The 19,603-nt window shown below is 34.7% G+C and overlaps 1 protein-coding gene and 1 non-coding gene across 2 annotated transcripts in view; one reads left to right on the forward strand and one right to left on the reverse strand.

Annotated features, from left to right (window-relative positions):
* The first annotated feature begins 1,882 nt into the window (after positions 1 to 1,882).
* LOC138444512 (U6 spliceosomal RNA) lies at positions 1,883 to 1,989 on the forward strand. Its single transcript, XR_011258529.1, has one exon. It is a non-coding gene; the product is annotated as a U6 spliceosomal RNA (small nuclear RNA).
* Positions 1,990 to 4,643: 2,654 nt separating this feature from the next.
* Positions 4,644 to 19,603, reverse strand: part of C7H14orf39 (chromosome 7 C14orf39 homolog) — a 49,713-nt gene continuing 34,753 nt past the window's right edge. Inside the window, exons 15-16 of the mRNA XM_069597519.1 lie at positions 15,812 to 15,869; positions 4,644 to 5,581 (exon numbers count right to left, since the gene is read on the reverse strand). Of these exons, the coding sequence (XP_069453620.1) occupies positions 5,382 to 5,581; positions 15,812 to 15,869 (258 nt within the window). The 3' untranslated portion in view covers positions 4,644 to 5,381. The remainder of the gene's footprint in view (positions 5,582 to 15,811; positions 15,870 to 19,603) is intronic.

Below are 19,603 nucleotides of genomic sequence, written 5' to 3' on the forward strand. Positions count from 1 at the left end.
GGACTGATACTGAAGCTCCAATACTTTGGCCACCTGATGCAATGAACTGACTCATTGGAAAAGACCCTGATGCTGGGAAAGATTGAAGGCTGGAGGAGAACGGGATGACAGAGGATGAGATGGTTGGATGGCATCACTAAATTGATGGACAAGAGTTTGAGCAAGCTCCAGGAGTTGGTAATGGACAGGGAAACCTGACGTGCCACAGTCCATGAGGTCACAAAGAGTCAGACACAACTGAGCAATTGAACTGAACTGAACAGAATGATACCTCTGACCTGGGGTTAGTATCAAATATATATAAAGAACTCATACATCTCAGTATAAAAAAAATCCAATTTAAAAATGGACAGAGGATCTTTTTTCCCCAAGGAAGATATAAAGATCATCAAGAGACACATAAAAATATGCTCAATATCATTAAAGCCATCACAGAAAGGCAAATCAAAACCACAATGAGACATTACGTTACACACTTTGCAATGGGTATTATCAGAAAGACAAGAAATAACAAGTGTTGGCAAGGATGTGGAGAGAAAGGAACTCTTGTGTATTGGTGAAACTGCACATTTGTATAGCCTGCATGGAAAACAATAAGGAGGTTACTGAAAAGATTGAAATAGAACTACCATATAATCCAGCAATGCTACCTTTAGGTATACATCCAAAGATAATGAAAACACCCCAATATTCTTTGCAGCACCATTTGTAATAGTTAAGATATGAAAGCAACCTAAAGTACCATTGATAAGAAAGATGTGGAACACACAATGTTCCTGTGTGTGTATGTGTGTGTGTGTGTATGTGTGTGTGTGTGTGTGTGTGTGTGTACACAATGGAGCATAACTCCAGAGAATTAAATCTTGCCCTTTGCAACAACATGAGTGAACCTAGGGGGCAATATGTTAAGTGAAAGATGTCAGACATAGAATGACAATACTGTATGATTTCACTTGTATGTGGAATCTAAAAAACAAAACAATATAGAAACAGATATAGATAAAGAAAACAAACTGGTGATTGCCAGAAAGGAGAATGAGTGGGCAAAATGGGTGAAGGGGATCAAAGGGTATAAATTTACAGTTATAAAATAAGTCACAGAGATGAGATTTAACATACAACATAGGAATATAATTAATAATACTGTAATAACTTTGAATGATGACTAGTGGTTACTAGACTTATCATGGTGATCAATTCATAATGTACATAGACATCAAAACTATGTTGTATACCTGAAATGCATATAATATTGTAGGTCAATTATACTTCAATATTTTAAAAAAAGAAATTTGAGTTTTAAAAATAAAAGAGAAAAATAAAGATGTTCCCAGACATAAAAGGCCTCAGAAGGTTTACTTTTCAAGAATCATCTTGGGAAACACCCTTGGAAGACATATTTGAGCATAAAAATAAATGTACCCAGGAATATACTATGAAATATGGTGAGTAAAGGAGAATACATATCATTAAGTCCTAAAATTTGCTATTATATAAATAAAGAAGCAAAACAAAAACCACATAATATGGGACTAATTACTTCTCAATATCTAGTTTCCTCTTCTTTCTTAGTAATAAAACCCCAGGTAATGTGCTCACCTAAAAGCACACATTCCTCAACTTCATTCTGACCAAAGAGACAAAAGTCACAATATCATATGAGACTATTAGAGGGAGTATGTGCAGAGATTGAATTTGTTACAACATTGCTTCTGTTTTATGTTTTGGATTTTTATGGCCATGCATGTGAGATCTTTGTTCCCGACCAGGGATTGAACTCGCACCCCTTGCACTGGAAGACGAAGTCTTAACAACTGGACTGCCAGGGCAGACCCAGTCATAGTTTTTATTAGCCTTTTCTTAGCAATTAAGAGCAAATATAGTGCTCGCTTCAGCAGCACATATACTAAAATTGGAACGATACAGAGAAGATTAGCATGGCCCCTGCGCAAGGATGACACGCAAATTCATGAAGCGTTCCATATTTTTATACGGCATGCTTGGGGCTGGTGCATGGGGATGACCCAGAGGGATGTTGTGGGGAGGGAGGTGGGAGGAGGGTTCATGTTTGGGATCGTACGTACACCCGTGGTGGATTCATGTCAATGTATGGCAAAACCAATACAGTATTGTAAAGTAAAATAAAGTAAAAATAAAAATTAAAAAAAAGAGCAAATATAAAGATGATCTAAACACCACCAAAACACCTTGATCTAACCAATAAGACTACTACATTATACCCAACAACTGCCAAATACACACTTTTTTCAAATACACATAATTTGTTTACAAAGAAACTATATGATGGCTCAGAATCCACCTGCAATGCAGGAGACCTGAGTTTGATCCCTGAGTTGGGGAGATCCCCTGGAGGAGGGCATGGCAACTCACTCCATTATTCTTGCCTAGAGAATCCCCATGGATAGAGGAGCCTGGCGGGCTACAGTCCATGGGGTTGCAAAAACTCAAACAGTCTGAGCGACCAAGCACATATACATGGGGCTACAGAAGACTCAAATTTAAAAGAATAGAAATCATATGTTAAATAATCCCAATGCAATCATATTAAGGTACCAGTAAAAATAAAATATTTACATAACTTTAAATATTTTGAAATTAAATGCACTTCTAAATAATTCATAGGTCAAAGAAGTTGAAAGATATATTTAACAAATAGTTTGGGAAAATGATTATACTACCCACAGCAATCTACAGATTCGATGCAATCCCTATCAAATTACCAATGGCATTTTTCACATAAACCAAAAAAAATTTTTACACTTTATATATGCTTACTCTTTAATTTCCTCCACACAATTTATGATTCCATTTTTCTTTTTTTTAGACTCCAAGAAATTTTTTATTTTCATTTTTTAAGGGTTTGAACATTTTTATTTATTTTTTGTTTTTTTAATGCATCTGGATTTTAAAAAGTGATTACAGGTTTTTCTATTAAGTGGTAGTTTTATCTTTTGTTTGTTTTTAATTTTTTATTTTAATTGGAAGCTAATTACTTTACAATATTGTATTGGTTTTCCATACATCAACATGAATCCCCCATGGGTGTATATGTGTTCCCCATCTTGAACCCCCCTCCCACCTCCCTCCCCATACCATCCCTCTGGATATAAAGTCCTCACTGCCTCCTTTACAAATTCAGATCAATCCTATAAATCCAACAAGCATTTAATGAAATCGTACTAAATACTAGCCAGTAAAATTATGCAATAAAAAATGTGAAACTAGAAATAGGCAACCTTCTATGAAAGAATTTTATAATCTACATACCTTTAAAATCCTAATTCACATCCTACCTCTTCAATGAATTCTTCCCAGGCTTTCCAGTCCATGATGACAGAATTAGAAAAGAAAGGTTTCTTGAGCCCTCAATCTCTTCCCTTGCAGAGACCAAGTTATAAGCTATAGAATGTGATTATTAACTATTTTATTTTAACATGCTATATTGATTCCTACACTTGTCTCCTCAACTAAATTTTAAGTTCCTTAAGTATAAAAACTTAGGAACTTTCCTGGTGGTCCAGTGGTTAAGAATCTGCTTTCCAATGCAGGGGACACAGTCCGATCCCTGGTCAGGGAACTACGATCCCACATACGGCAGGGAGACAGCCTGTGCACTCTGGAGCCCGAGCAGCACTAGAGTGAAGTACAAGAGCTGTAACAAAGATCCCACATGCTCAACTAAGCCAAATAAATAAATATTTAAAAAATTTTAAATACTATATCATGTTTGGGAACGCATGTAAGAATTAAAGATTTTAAAATTAAAAAAAAAATAAATAGAAAAGAAATAAAAATAAATAAATAAATAATGCTATATCTTTAGCAATTTTATGTGTCCTCAAAATGTCACACACAGTGTAGGTACTTTAAAAACATTTATTTTACCTTTACATGGTAAATCTAACCATACTTGTTTGCTAGACATTTCTCTATATAAGAGCAAAAATAAACCATGCCATCAGTGTGCTGCTCAAAGCTAAAACTAGTTTTGAACCTCTTACTAAGTAACAAGCCAGTTACAACATTTTTATCCTTTCTCATATATAGTTAGGGTCTTTATTATGTCAAAACCACCAATTAATTAAATCATAAACAATAAAATTAATAGTTGATATAAAAAGAAAAATTCCAGCTTTTTAACTGAAATTTTCATCATTCAACCAGCTGTTAAAGATTTTTAAAACAGTCCAAAGTTTCCTTAAATTCTTTCTACCCTTAGTAATACCATCCTTTTGACATCTAAAACGTTTGGGAAGGTTTAGTTACTACAATTGTGATATATAGACATCCTGAAGAAGCAAGATTGATTTTCACCCAAAATTTGGTTTGGATATTGAGACTGGTGACACCACATACTCCAAATAGGTATGACAAAGCTTATTACTTACAGAATAACATTTTCTGGGGAGAACAGACCCGATCTAAAAACCTAGTCTGAAAATGGCAGAGAAAGGAGATACTAGCTTTGGGTTTTTATGGCAGTTAGGGATAGGCCATGACAAAAGTTCCTATACATGGTTTTGAACATTCCATTGATGCCAAAGGAGGAAACTCCTCGGCTTTCTTACCAGCTTGACCAGATGTGGGGCAGGAGGGGAAGAAAACACGTGAGGCTCAAAATCTTTCAACAGTCATAGATCAAATTATGAAGTCAGACTCTTTATTACTTCATAACTCAATATAATTAATTTTTAAAAGCACAGGTACAAAGATATTGAGTAGTTATATTTATACAATTTCATCAAAATTTAATTGTTCTTCATTTAAGCTATATAAATGATTGACAAGCAAATACTATTAATACATAAAAAACATAAAGGTGAATTTTTTGTTGAAGACAGGAATCAAAGTTTTAAATGTTCTTCAAAAAGGTTTAAGCAAAAATAAATATTAACAGTATCACCATTAATGCAACCACTCAACTTTCATAAATTAGCCATTCACATTTAATTTTCTTCTATTAAAGATACCATCTTAAAATAATGAGTAATATTTAAATTTTGTTGTATTATAAAACATAACATTTTATTCAATATCAACAGCATAAATTCTTCAAGATCATTATAAAGTATCACTCTCTTTACTGTAGCAGTGAAGCATAGGTTTTCAAAGAATATAGCTTACAAAATCAAAACCAAAATAAATAATGATAGCTATTGCTGCAAATAAAAATAAATGTAGATGACCTAGGCTTAATTTCCTTCAATATTAAATCAATATAATCAAATAATGTTACTATGGTAACCCATTATTTATTTAATCAACAAAAGAAAGTGGTCTTCATAGTTTAAGTAACAACACAAATTTATGCCCTAGATAATTGCAGACCAGTAAAATAATTCAATAAATCAGTAACTAGTTCAAAAAAAAGTAAATTGTGTGGTATTTTGTGAGGTAGATGAAAACCCTTTTACAGAAGAAAGTGCTGAGTTTTGATCCTGTTCAAATGAAAACGGAAAACTAAAATCATCTCTTCCAGCTCCAAATGTATGAGTTGAAGAGTCTGATGGAAAAGAAAAAGTAAAGGCATCTTCTCTTTCTGGTTTCCCAAATAAGTTTCCTGAGGAAGAGAAATATTACAGTGTCATGCAATTTATGTTGCATAACTTGTACAACCTACCAAATTACAGTACACAGCATACAATAAATAGGGTAACATTAAATCAGATATTTAATTGTCTTCCTCTTATGTGCAAAGCTTTGTCTTTTGTACTATGGAAGGTTAAACAACTTCAAACAAACCCTATTTGATGTAATTTCAATTCAAGTATATAAAGAGTGTTGTGTTAGTCACTCAGTTGTATCTGACTCTTTGCGACCCCATGGACTGTAGCCCGCTAGGTTCCTCTGTCCCTGGGATTCTCCAGGCAAGAATACTAGAGTGGGTTGCCATTTCCTTCTCTAGGGGAATCTTCCCAATCCAAGGATTGAACTTGGGTCTCCTGAACTGAATTCTTTCCCATCTGAGCCACCATGAAAGCTAGTGTATAAGGTAGAAAAAGGAATAAAAAATCTCAGATGGAGAGAATAGCACAGAGGAACAGAAATAGATGTTCATAAGAAATATAAGGGAAACAGAAGTCAATTCAATTTATCAGAGGCATTGAGAAATAACAGAATTATGAGCTTGAAAATGAATGACTATCCAACTACAGAATCTGTACTTTACTTGGTAGATAAGATGAAACCATTAAAAGTTTTCAAGCAAAGATATGACAAGACTTGAACTCCTTTATAAGAATTTCTCAAAAGATAATAAGAAAGACTGGAATAGGAAAATGTTTAGAAATAGGGCTAAACAGGAAAGAGATGATAAATGCTTGGCATTACCTAAAATGATCGAAAAAGAACGGAGAAAGATCTGGTGATCCGGGAGAACAGTGTGGAGATTCCTTAAAAAATTGCAAATAGAACTACCTTATGACCCAGCAATCCCACTTCTGGGCATACACACCGAGGAAACCAGAATTGAAAGAGACACATGTACCCCAATGTTCATCGCAGCACTGTTTATAATAGCCAGGACATGGAAACAACCTAGATGTCCATCAGCAGATGAATGGATAAGAAAGCTGTGGTACATATACACAATGGAGTATTACTCAGCGGTTAAAAAGAATTCATTTGAATCAGTTCTGATGAGATGGATGAAACTGGAGCCGATTATACAGAGTGAAGTAAGCCAGAAAGAAAAACACCAATACAGTATACTAACACATATATATGGAATTTAGGAAGATGGCAATGACGACCCTGTATGCAAGACAGGGAAAGAGACACAGATGTGTATAACGGACTTTTGGACTCAGAGGGAGAGGGAGAGGGTGGGATGATTTGGGAGAATGACATTCTAACATGTATACTATCATGTGAATTGAATCGCCAGTCTATGTCTGACGCAGGATGCAGCATGCTTGGGGCTGGTGCATGGGGATGACCCAGAAAGTTGTTATGGGGAGGGAGGTGGGAGGGGGGTTCATGTTTGGGAATGCATGTAAGAATTAAAGATTTTAAAATGTAAAAAATAAAAAACTAAAAATAAAAAAAAACAAAAAAAAAAGATCTGGTGATCCGAAACATACTATATAAGTCAGGTTTATTCAACTATTATTTATTGAGTAACTACAATATACTTTTCATGGCATTGTTTAAGGAAATTGACAGAACAATGAAAAGAGTTTTATAGATTTAAAAGGAACTTTTGAAATCAACCTCATAAAGAATTATTTGGTTAATGATTCCAAGAACTGCCATTAAAGAAAAATATTGTTTTTCATTCATTATATTAAGACTATAATTGTAAAATAAAATTTCAATATCTTAATTATAATTTTAATTAATATTTAACAAGTTAAAATGTATAGCAATCCAAAGACTTATTTGAAGTAAGTCTTTTAACGCATCTATATTTTTTCCACAGAGAACCAGTTCAATTAATACATTAAGCAAAACAATTCACTTTGTGCCATTTTGAAATTTCATATATTTTCAAATATCTCGGTTACTTTACCAACCAGCAATAGGTTGGGTGGGTGGATGGATGAACAGAGGGATGGACAGATGGCTAGACTGATCTTGAATTCTTCCTCTTTCCCTTTCTCACTTCATTTTTCCACTGACTTTAGTATACATATGTAAGACTTAAACAAAAGAAAATAGCTATAACATAGCTAAAGATCCAGGAAGAACTGAAAATCTTAAATCTCCCTTTGAAAAAAATGAGTCTGACATTATTTTAATTTCAGAAGAAAAGAAGTTCATATGAAATATTCATAAAACTATGATCACTATAAATAAAATAATAGATTACTATTCAAGATTACTGTGTAGTCCAGGTGCTGGGGATAATTCAAAGGTGAATAAAACAGAGTCCTGCCCTCAAAGAACCTATGATTAGAAAAGATTTTGTATATATTCATAAGTAATTACAGCATAATAATAGTACAGGTATGAAAATGTATTTTAAAAAGAGAATCAGAAAAGTAGAGAGCTTTTTCAAAATAGAAAATAACTTTTATTTCTATATAACAACTAAAAATTCATTAAAATGTCTTAAAAATTTATAATTTGTAATAGGATGCACAGCAGCCTCATATCTAGAAATAATCTAATTAAATATGGCTACTTTGCTTTTCTCTGGAGAAGGAAATGGCAACCCACTCCAGTATTCTTGCCTGAGAAATCTCATGGGCAGAGGCACCTGGCGGGCAACAGTCCATGGGTGCAAAAAAGTTGGACCCGATTTAGCAACTAAACAACAAAACTCTGCTTTTACCATGTTTTAAAAACGACTAATGGAAAGTCAATTCCAACTGCTGCCCATCTTGTCAATCTGGGAAGTTTTCTTAAACTAAGTAACTCAGTCTTCAGATAATATCTTCTTTACTTACTGTTAGACAACCGGGGCCCCAAGTTTTATAGTTTAGAGAATATTCTTTATCTAGTTCCTTTTAGGGAGATACTTTTTTTGGAATGGAATGTCAAAGGGGAAAATAAAAGGTTTTATGGAAGAGTCTTGGTCTTGAAAAGATGGTTAGAAAGAGATGGAAGTTGAGGATTTCAGGAAGAAAAAGTAGATAAGAAAGTGTGGGCAGATTAGGGATGCAGTGAGTTCTTCAGTATAGCCAAAGCATGAATTATTTTAATAGGAGAAAAGGCTTAGGAGCTAGGTTAGAAAACTGGGAGCATAATTTGCTACTCTAGGGGATACATTAAAAGTATTTAACCAGGGCAATGAGATGGTCAATACTGTGCATAAGGAAGAATAACTGGGGTATGATCTATAAGTAAGTTAAAAGGATAAAAAGACCAATTACGATGTTACTGAAATAGCACAAGTGAATGATAATAAGAGTCTTAAATTTAATTATTTCCATATAATGAAAATAGAAAAGAAAAGTATTTCAAAGAGAGAACTGACACAACTTGATGACTTGTTGAACGTAGTCATAGGCACAGAAAAAATTTACAATTATGACTGATGTTCTCAGTCTTAGCAACTAGAAAATGGAGATACCATCAGGTACATCAGAAAGAGAACCAGTTTGATTTCAGATATGCTGAGTTTTAAATGTCAACAGACGTTTTAGATATAAAGAGATATCGATTATATAATTATAAATAAAGTCCTATCAGATAACTTCACTTGTGAACTTTACCAAATACTTAAAGAAGAATTAATATTAATCTTTTTCAAGCTCTTAAAAAAAAATCAAAGAAGATGGAACATTTCAACACACTTTACAAGGCTAGCTTACCTTCATACTGAAGCCAGAAAAAGATACTACCATAAAAAAAAAACTACAGACTAATACCTCTGATGAATACAGATGCAAAAATTCTCACCAAAATACTTGCAAACCAAATTAAGCATCATGTTAAAAGGATCACTCATCATGCTCAAGTAAGATTTATACCTAGGATGCAAGGATGGTTTGATGTATGCAAATCAATCATTGTGATATATCACATTAATAGAATGAAAGAAAAAACCAAATGATCATCTCAGTAGTTGCAGAGGTATCATTTGACAAACATTAGGTATAGAAGAAATGCACATTAACATAATAAACATAATAAAGGCCATTATACAATAAACCCACCACTAACATCATACAGAATAATAAAAGACTGAAAGCTTTTCCTCTACAATCAGGTAGGGTGTTTACTCTCAACACTCCCATTCAACATAGTATTGAGAGTCCTTGTCAGAGCATTCAGGCAAGAAAAAGAAATAAAGGCCTCGAAACTGGAAATGAAGAGGCAAAACTGTCTCAGTAGAACAGAACTGAGAGCCCAGAAATAAACCCAAACATACAAATCTAATATTTGATAAAGAAGCCAAGAATACTCAGTGGAGAAAAGATAGCCTCTTCAATAAACAGTGCTGGGAAAATAGGATATTCATATGGAAAAGAATTAAATAGACGACTTATACTACTCACAAATATTAACTCAAAACAGTGTAAAGACTTAAAATTTAAAACTGGGTACTATGAAACTCCTAGAAGAAAATATAAGAAAAAAGATCCCTGATTTGCGTCTTGGCAATAATATTTGGATATAACACCTAAAAGCACAAGCAAAAGAAAAAACTTCTGCACAACAAAACAATCAACAGTGTGAAGAGACAACTTACAAAATTGTAAAATATATTTGTAAACTATATAGCCAATACAGGGTTAACATCCAAAATATATAAAGAACTCATACAACTCAACAGCAAACAAGTAATTCAATTAAAAATGGACAGTCTGAATGGGTATTTTTCCTAAGAAGATATACAAATGGCCAGCAAGAACATGAAAAGATGTTCAATGTCACTAGTCACTACGGAAATGCAAGTTAAAAATGCAATGAAATATCTTCTCATACTTGATAGAATGGCCAAGAAATAAATGTTGGTGAGGATGCACCGAAAAGGGAACCCTTGTGCACTGTTGTTCGGTTTATATACTGCTAAAGCTACTATGGAAAACAGTATGGAAGTTCCTAAAATATAAAAATAAAAATAGAACTACTATATGATCCAGCAATTCTACTTCTGGGAATATATCCAAAAGAAACAAAGCACTAACTTGGAAAAATTTCTGCACCCCCATGTTCATAGCAGCATTATTTACAATAGCCAGGACATGGAAATAACCTAAGTGTACATTGATGAATGAATGGATAAAGAAGTCGTCAGATATCTAAAAATGCATACAGACATATGAATATTATTCAGCCATAAAAAAGGAAAAAATCCTGATATTTACAACAACATGGATGGACCTTGAGGGCATTATGCCAAGTGAAATAAGTCAGACGCTATATAATTTCATTTATAAGTGGAATCTAAAAAATTGGAAAAGAAAGAAAACCAGACTCACAGAAAAAGAGATCAGATTAATGGTTACCAGCGATGAAGATGTCAAAAAGTACAAACTTTCAGATATAAGGTAAATAAGTACTAGGGATAGAATGACATGATGCCATAGTCAACGTTGTCGTGCTATATATATGAAAATTCTTAAGGGATTAAATCCTAAAAGTTCTCATGGTGAAGAAAACAATTTTATTTTTATTGTATCTAATTTGATGATGGATGCTAACTAAACTTACTGTGGGATACCATTCCACAATATATGTACATCAAATCATTATGTCACACATCTTAAATTTTTATTTAAGTGGTGTATGACAATTTTATCTCAATAAAACTTAGGGGGAGGCTATAAAAGTAATGTATGGGAGTTTAAGAGAATTGGGAGAAGTCAGGAGGGAAGATATGAATTTGGTCATCACCTGTATTAAAATAATTGAAAATGCTAAAATGAATGAGTGTCAAGTGAATGAAAAAGTCAAAGGGGAGAATGTAAATAGATTTAATATTTTAGATAGTAGGCATTCAAAGCATGTCTACAATTGGTAGATTCATTCTGGTATTGTGGTATTTAATAACCATTTACGACAATTCCAAAACATACATCTCACCCCACTGAATTTCAGATTCAAATATAAAATTCCCATTTACTTTCACTTAATATCTACTATAGACTTTTCAATGATAACACTTCTAAAATTAACTCCTGTCAATCTCAAGGGCTTCCCTAGTGGCTCAGACAGCAAAGAGTCTGCCTGCAATGCAGGAGACCCAGGTTTGATCCCTAGGTTGGGAAGATCCCCTGGAGAAGAAACGGCAACCCACTCCAGTATTCTTACCTGGAGAATTCCATGAATGGAGGAGCCTGGCGGGCTATAGTCCATGGGGTCACAAAGAGTTAAACATGACTGAGCAGCTAACACTGTATAAGACAGTGGCAATCTCAAATTAACTTTTATAGCCTTCCATATTTCAATAGATGTTAATTCTATTCTTACAATTATTCATATCAAAATCTTGGCATCATCCATCTTCCTCTTAATCTTTACATCCAGTCCATAAGTAAATCCTTAACAACTCTTCAGAAAACTATATAACTAAAATCTCTATAACTATATAACTAAACTAAAACTAAACTAAAAACTAAATAACTATAAAGTTTTAATAACTAAAATCTGTCCTCTTCTTACCAATTTCACTGACTTCAACCTCACCATTATCAGTTTTCACCTGTATTATTTCAATAGCTTCCTAATAAATCCCCCTGATTTCCCCCACGCTTCCATAAGGTCTGTTTCTCCAAAAAGCAGCCAAGCAATTATTTAAGACCTAATTAAACTTAAAAGCTTTTGCACAATGAAAGAAACTATAAGCAAGGTGAAAAGACAGCTTTCAGAATGAGAGAAAGTAATAGCAAACGAAGCAACTGACAAAGAATTAATCTCAAAAATATTCAAGCAACTCCTGCAGCTCAATTCCAGAAAAATAAGCGACCTAATCAAAAAATGGGCCAAAGAACTACACAGACATTTCTCCAAAGAAGACATACAGATGGCTAACAAACACATGAAAAGATGCTCAACATCACTCATTATCAGGGAAATGCAAATCAAAACCACAATGAGGTACCATCTTACGCTGGTCAGAATGGTTGCTATCAAAATGTCTACAAACAATAAATGCTGGAGAGAGTACGGAGAAAAAGGAAACCTCTTACACTGTTGGTGGGAATGCAAACTAGTACAGCCACTATGGAGAACAGTGTGGAGATTCCTTAAAAAACTGGAAATAGAACTGCCATACGGCCCAGCAATCCCACTGCTGGGCATATACACTGAAAGAGACACATGTACCCCAATGTTCACTGTAGCACTGTTTACAATAGCCAGGACATGGAAGCAACCTAGATGTCCATTGGCAGACGAATGGATAAGAAAGCTATGGTACATATACACAATGGAATATCACTCAGCTCTTAAAAAGAATGCATTTGAATCAGTTCTAAAGAGGTGGATGAAACTGGAGCTTATCATACAGAGCAAAGTAAGTCAGAAAGAAAAACACCAATACAGTATATTAACGCATATATATGGAATTTAGAAAGGTGGTAACGATGACCCTATATGCGAGACAGCAAAAGAGACAAAGATGTAAAGAACGGACTTTTGGACTCTGTGGGAGAAGGCGAGGGTGGGATGATTTAAGAGAATAGTATTAAAACATGTATATTATCATATGTGAAATGAAACCTGCCAGTCCAGGTTTGATGCACAAGACAGGGTGCTCAGGGCTGGTGCACTGGGATGACCCTGGGGGATGGGATGGGGAGGGAGGTGGAAGGGAGGGTCAGGATGGGGAACACATGTACACCCATGGCTGATTCATGTGAATGTATGGCAAAAACCACCACAATATTGTAAAGTAATTAGCCTCCACTTAAAAGAAAAAAAAACCTGTCAGATCATTTCATTCCTTGCTGAACTCTTTAATAGCTTCCCATCTCAAACAGAAACCCTGCCCCCCAAAGTCCTTAAATGGTCTAAGGGCCTAGTATGGTGTGTTCTCCCTCCAATCTCTCTGATTCAATTTCCTACTGGTTTTTCCTTCTTTATTTTATCCGAATCATATAAATTTAGCTGCTGTTCAATGAACATGCTGAGCACAGTCCTATCTCAAGATCTCTGCACTCTGTGCCTAGAACCTGCACCTCCTTCAGGTCTCTGCTCAAATGCTGCGTTTTAGTGATGCCTTCTCTGATTCTCTCATAACACAGCAACTATCTTCCCAATCCAAATTCTCCCTATTTCCCTTACTCTGCTTAACTTTTCTTCATAATACTTATCCCTACAAGTGATTAGAGTTAACATCAAGCCCATGCTGATCCAGGCCCACCTGGAAGAATGAATTTGGGAGTCTGACTCCTCATAGCACTGTTTTGTTAGAAAATACAGAATTATGGTAAATGTAGAATGATGTGTCTGCCTAGTCTACTGGGTGGGATGACATCTGAATTAGAGGAGCTGTGAGTTGATACAAAGTCTTTGGGCCTTATGACTGCTGCTGCTGCTGCTAAGTTGCTTTAGTCGTGTTCGACTGTGCGACCCCAGAGACTGCAGCCCACCAGGCTCCCCCGTCCCTGGGATTCTCCAGGCAAGAACACTGGAGTGGGTTGCCATTTCCTTCTCCAATGCATGAAAATGAAAAGTGAAAGTGAAGTCTCTCAGTCATGCCCGACTCTCAGTGACCCCATGGACTGCAGCCCACCAGGCTCCTATATCCATGGGATTTTCCAGGCAAGAGTACTGGAGTGGATTGCCATTGCCTTCTCTGGGCATTATGACTAGAATAGTATTAAAAGACTGGTGGCAAATTGCCTGCTGCTTTTGTGTGTCAAGATGACTTACCTGTGCCATTCCTCTTATTCATAGTGGCTTTACATGTCCCTTGTGGATGAGGTAGCAAAAGAAAGTTTATTATTATTTTGGTAGCTAGTTTATTATTTCGGTAGCTCAATGAGACAAAGGTGCTGTACATGCTGTTATCATCTATCCCATATCTTTCTATAAAGCTAATTAAACCTAAGACTAAAATTTGTGACACATGAGTCTGGCTGCCAATTCAAACCCATACCAACTGTTTTTAGTGTATTACCTGATATATAAAGGTTGTCTATTTTCAGCTTCTCCCGATAGAACATAAATAAACCCTATGAGAACTTTGCATTTTTGTCCACTATTCTATCGTTGCAACCAGAAGCAGTATCTGATATCAAGTATGCTGCTGTGCTGTGCTATGCTTAGTCATTCAGTCATGTCCAACTCCTTGCAACCCCATGGACTGTAGCCCTCCAGGCTCCTTTGTCCATGGGAACTCTCCAGGCAAGAATACTGGAGTGGGTTGCCATGCCCTCTTCCAGGGATATCAACTATACTATATATGTAATATACATATATATATTTATATGTTGAATAAATGAATTAATAAAGAGATAAAAGAAGAAAGAAAATGCAATAAAAAGTAAGCCCCAGCAAGATAAGAAGAAATCCATGAACTTCCCCGGCAATCCAGTGGTTAAGACTCTGTCTTCCAATGCAGGGAGCTTGGGTTTGATCTCTGCTGGGGAAACTAAGGTCCCACATGCTTCAGGCTACAGCCAAAAATGTTTTTAAAAAGAAGAAATACAGAAACTCCAAAAGGAAGACAAGAATATTCAGCTATATCAAATGCTGTGAAGAGACTGAATATGATAATAAATATAAAATACTCATAATATTTGGTTATTGGTAGGTCATTAATACCAATTAATGTGAGAGTTGGACCATAAAGAAAGCTGAGCACCAAAGAATTGATGCTTTTGTACGTGGTGTTGGAGAAGATGCTTGAGAGGCCCCTGGACTGCAAGGAGATCAACTCAGTCACTCCTAAAGGAAATCAGTCCTGAATATTCATTGGAAGGACTGATGCTAAAGCTGAAGCTCCAATACTTTGGTCACCTGATATGAAGAACTGACTCACTGGAAAAGACCCTGATGCTGGGAAAGATTGAAAGCAGGAGAAGAATGAGATGACAGAGGATGAGACGGTTGGATGGCATCACCAACTCGATGGACATGAGTTTGAGCAAGCTCTGGGAGTTGGTGATGGACAGGGAAGCCTGGCATGCTGCAGTCCATGGGGTCACAAAGAGTTGGACACAACTGAGCAACTGAGCTGACTGAACTGAAGTCATCAATAATATTGGAAAAAGCAAGTTTTGGTAGAGTGAGAGAAGTGAGAGAAGAAGATAAATTGCTAAAAATAATAATTAGTGAGTGGTGCAGAAGTACCAGTAATTTTTAAAGAATATTAACTAAGTGCCTAAGAAACTCAGACAAGCTAAACACAAATGGTGAAAGTTTTATATATAGCAAACTTCAAATTACTTACCAATTTCTTGTTGTGATGAGAGAGGATTTAAATTTCCTGAAGAATAATGTTCACTAAACTGAAAAATAATTTCCATTAAATATTATTCATGAAATCAGTAGAACAGTATGCATAGCATTTATATTAGACTCCAAAGCCTAGTTCTTCTAAGCATAATTAGAGCAGAAAAAATGGCAACATTCTATACAGAATATGATTGCAATTAAAAAGAGGTCTATCTTTAAAACTATCATTGACGTATTAAAATAAGGCTTATTGATTTGACTCTGGCAATATATAAAATATTAATAGGCAATACATATTGTATCAAGGATAGTTCCTACTTTGGAATGTTAATATAACCTAAAATTCTAATTAACTTTGTTTTATTCTAAAGGCCTTTTACAAATCAGGTTGTATTATATAATAAAATAATACAGTTTGATAGCATCATGCCAGTTCAAATAAACTTTTGCTGCCAAAAGAATCTGCTTCCTTTATAAAACGGGCTTTTCAAAAACTATGATAATTAAATATAGTTTTCTGTTCTCTTTTTTCCCCTCTTAGCATTACATTATGAGCATTTTTCCATGTAACTATTCTTCTAAAACTTTAATCCTTTTATATCATTTTAATATTCCTCTATATGGACATAACATATAGCTTCAATCATTCTTCTGTTTAAACATTTAGATTGTTCCTATTTCTTTTTCTAATATAAATCATACTTGAATAAATATTACTATGCACAGATTTATATACTTTGACAATTAATAAGGAAAGCTGTTTTTCCCAGAGATTTTTTTAAGTCACTTGAATTTCTTTGTCAGTGAATTAACTAGTCACCAAATGGACTTTGTCTATATCTCTATTGAGGCAGTAATTTTCTTGCTGGTACATATTAGGTGAAAGGTGAAAGGTGAAGTCGCTCCGTCGTGTCCGACTCTTTGCGACCCTGTGGACTGTAGCCTACCAGGCTCCTCCGTCCATGGGATCCTCCAGGCAAGAATACTGGAGTGGGTTGCCATTTCCTTCTCCAGGGAATCTTCCCGACCCAGGGATTAAACCCAGGTCTCCTGCATTGGAGGCAGACACTTTAACCTCTGAGCCACCAGGGAAGCCCTAAGCTCTTTACATAATAAAGATCTTAATTCTTTGTCATATTATTGCAAATATTTTATATCACATTATTGACATATAAAAATTTTGTATGTAACCAAACCAAAACCATTTTTATTTTCTTTTGCCTCTTCTCCCACTGTTTCATGCTTAGAGAATCCTTCTTCTTCCTAAGCTCTGGTAAATATTCACCTATATTTCTTCTGAAATATTTTATAGTTAACATTTTAAAATTTAATGCATCTATAGCATCTTGGAGAAGGAAATGGCAACCCACTCCAGTATTCTTGCCTGGAGAATGCCATGGACAGAGGAGCCTTGGGGGGTACAGTCCATGGGGTCGCCAAGAGTCGGACACAACTGAGTGACTAAGCACATAGAATCTACTTGTGCACGTGTACAACAAACGCCTAATTTATCCCTCCTAATTTGTGGCCCTATTCCTACCACAGTCTAAATTCTTTTGTTTCAAGACACTGTCCATGCCATGGATCAATCAATCCTTGTACCATTATCACACTATTTTGATTGCTCAAAGGTTTATAGGATATTTCAATATGTAGAAACTGAAGTTTCCTCTTACCAGTCTTCTATTTCAGAATACTGTCTTATCATTAAAATAAGTAGGAGCTATAATAATATCCTCTCTTTCGTTCCTAATATAGGTAAATTGTCTAATCTTTTCCTTTATCAATCTAGTAAGTTTATAAATTGTGTTAGTTTTTTTCAAAGAACCAACTTTAGCTTTGCTAATATTCTCTATTGTTTGTTTTCTAATTCAGTGACTTCTTATCTTTCTTATTTTTAATTGTACTTACTTTGGGTTTACCGTCTTTTTTTAGCTTTTCAAGGTAGAACTTTAGGTCATTGATGACGGACCTTTCTTTTCTATTAATTATTTAAAGTTATTTTGTTCTGGTTTTGGCAGGAACCCACAGATTTTTATATGCTGAATGTTCATAATTCATTTTAAAATCTTTTCTAATTTATTCTTCGATCCATGGCATAAATATTCAGGAATTTCCTAATATGTTATTGATTTCTAATTTAATTTCACTGAGATCAGAGAAAATATTCTACATGATTTATATCCTTTTCAATTTATTAAGACCCATTTAATAGCCCAGAATACGATCTATCATGGTGAATGTACCATCACCACTTGAAAAGAATAAATATGTTGTAGCTGTTGGATGTGGAGTTCTACAAATGTCAATTAGGTCAAGGGGGTTGATGGGGTTGTTTGGATTTTATGTAAGATATTTCTTGATTGTGTTGTCTAATTCTATCAATTGCTGAGAAAGGGGTGTTAAAAATCTGACTAAACTTGTTTTCATCTATTTCTTTAATTCTGTCAGTTTTTGTTTCTACGTATACATGGAGAGGAAAAGACCAACTAATTACCTGAAAAATTTTTCACACTGACAATACGTGAAGCTTGTTTAGAACTATAAAGCCAAACTAATTTTTAAACTGCCTTTAACTGCACTTCAAATTCTGAGATTCTGTTTTTACAAACAGAATCAATGTGAGACACTTGAAGTTAAAAGCAGAAAGACAATGGGGGAACTTTTTTAAACTATCAATACTCAGAATCTTTTAAAAACCACCTCTGCAAGTGGTGGTGGAAAAGTTAGACAGCTGCATAAATCAACAAACTTAGAACACATCTTCACACCATACACAAAAATAAACTCAAAATGACTTAAAGACTTAAATATGAAACAAAACATAAAACTCCCAGAAGAGAACACAGGCAAAACAGTCTCTGACATAAATTGCACCTATGTTTTCTTGTCTCCCAAGGCAAAGGAAATAAAAACAAAAATAAACAAATGGGAGCTAATCAAACTTACAAGCTTTTGCACAGCAAAGAAAACCATAAACAAAATGAAAAGACAACCTACATACTGGGAGAAAATATGTGCAAATGATACAACCAACAAGGCTTAATTTCTAAAACAGCTCATATAGCTCAACAACAACAAAAAAGCAACCCAACCAAAAAAATGGGCAGAAGACCTAAACAGACATTTCTCCTAAGAAGACACACAGTTGGCCAACAGGCACATGCAAAAAGATGCTTAATATCATTAATTATTAGGGAAATGCAAATCAAAACTATAATGAGCAATTATCTCACACCAGTCAGAAGGGTCATCATTAAAAAGTCTACAAATAACAAATGCTAGAGAGGCTGTGGAGAAAAGGGAACCTCTTACACTGCTGGTGGGACTGAGGTAGCCACAATGGAAAACACTACAAAGGTTTCACAAAAAACTAAATATAAAGTTGCCATACAATCTAGCAATCTCACTCCTGGGCATATACCCAGACAAAACTGTAATTCAAAAAGATATATATACCCCTGTAAGTTGTTCATGGTAGCACAACTTACAATAATCAAGACATGAAAATAGCTTAAATTTCCATTCACAGATGAATGGATAAAGGTGTGTTATATATTATATATACAATAGAATATTACTCAGCCATTAAAAAGAATGAAACGATCCCATTTGCAGCAACATGGATGGACCTAGAGATTATCATACTAAGCGAAGTAAGTCAGAAAGAAAAATATAAATACCATATGATATCACTTATATGTGGTATCTAAAAATACAATATAAATCAATGTATCTACAAAATAAAAACAGACACAGATATAGACAGACTTGCAGTTGCCAAGGG

Source organism: Ovis canadensis, chromosome 7 (genome assembly GCF_042477335.2).
Source record: "Ovis canadensis isolate MfBH-ARS-UI-01 breed Bighorn chromosome 7, ARS-UI_OviCan_v2, whole genome shotgun sequence".
Lineage (NCBI taxonomy): Eukaryota > Metazoa > Chordata > Mammalia > Artiodactyla > Bovidae > Ovis > Ovis canadensis.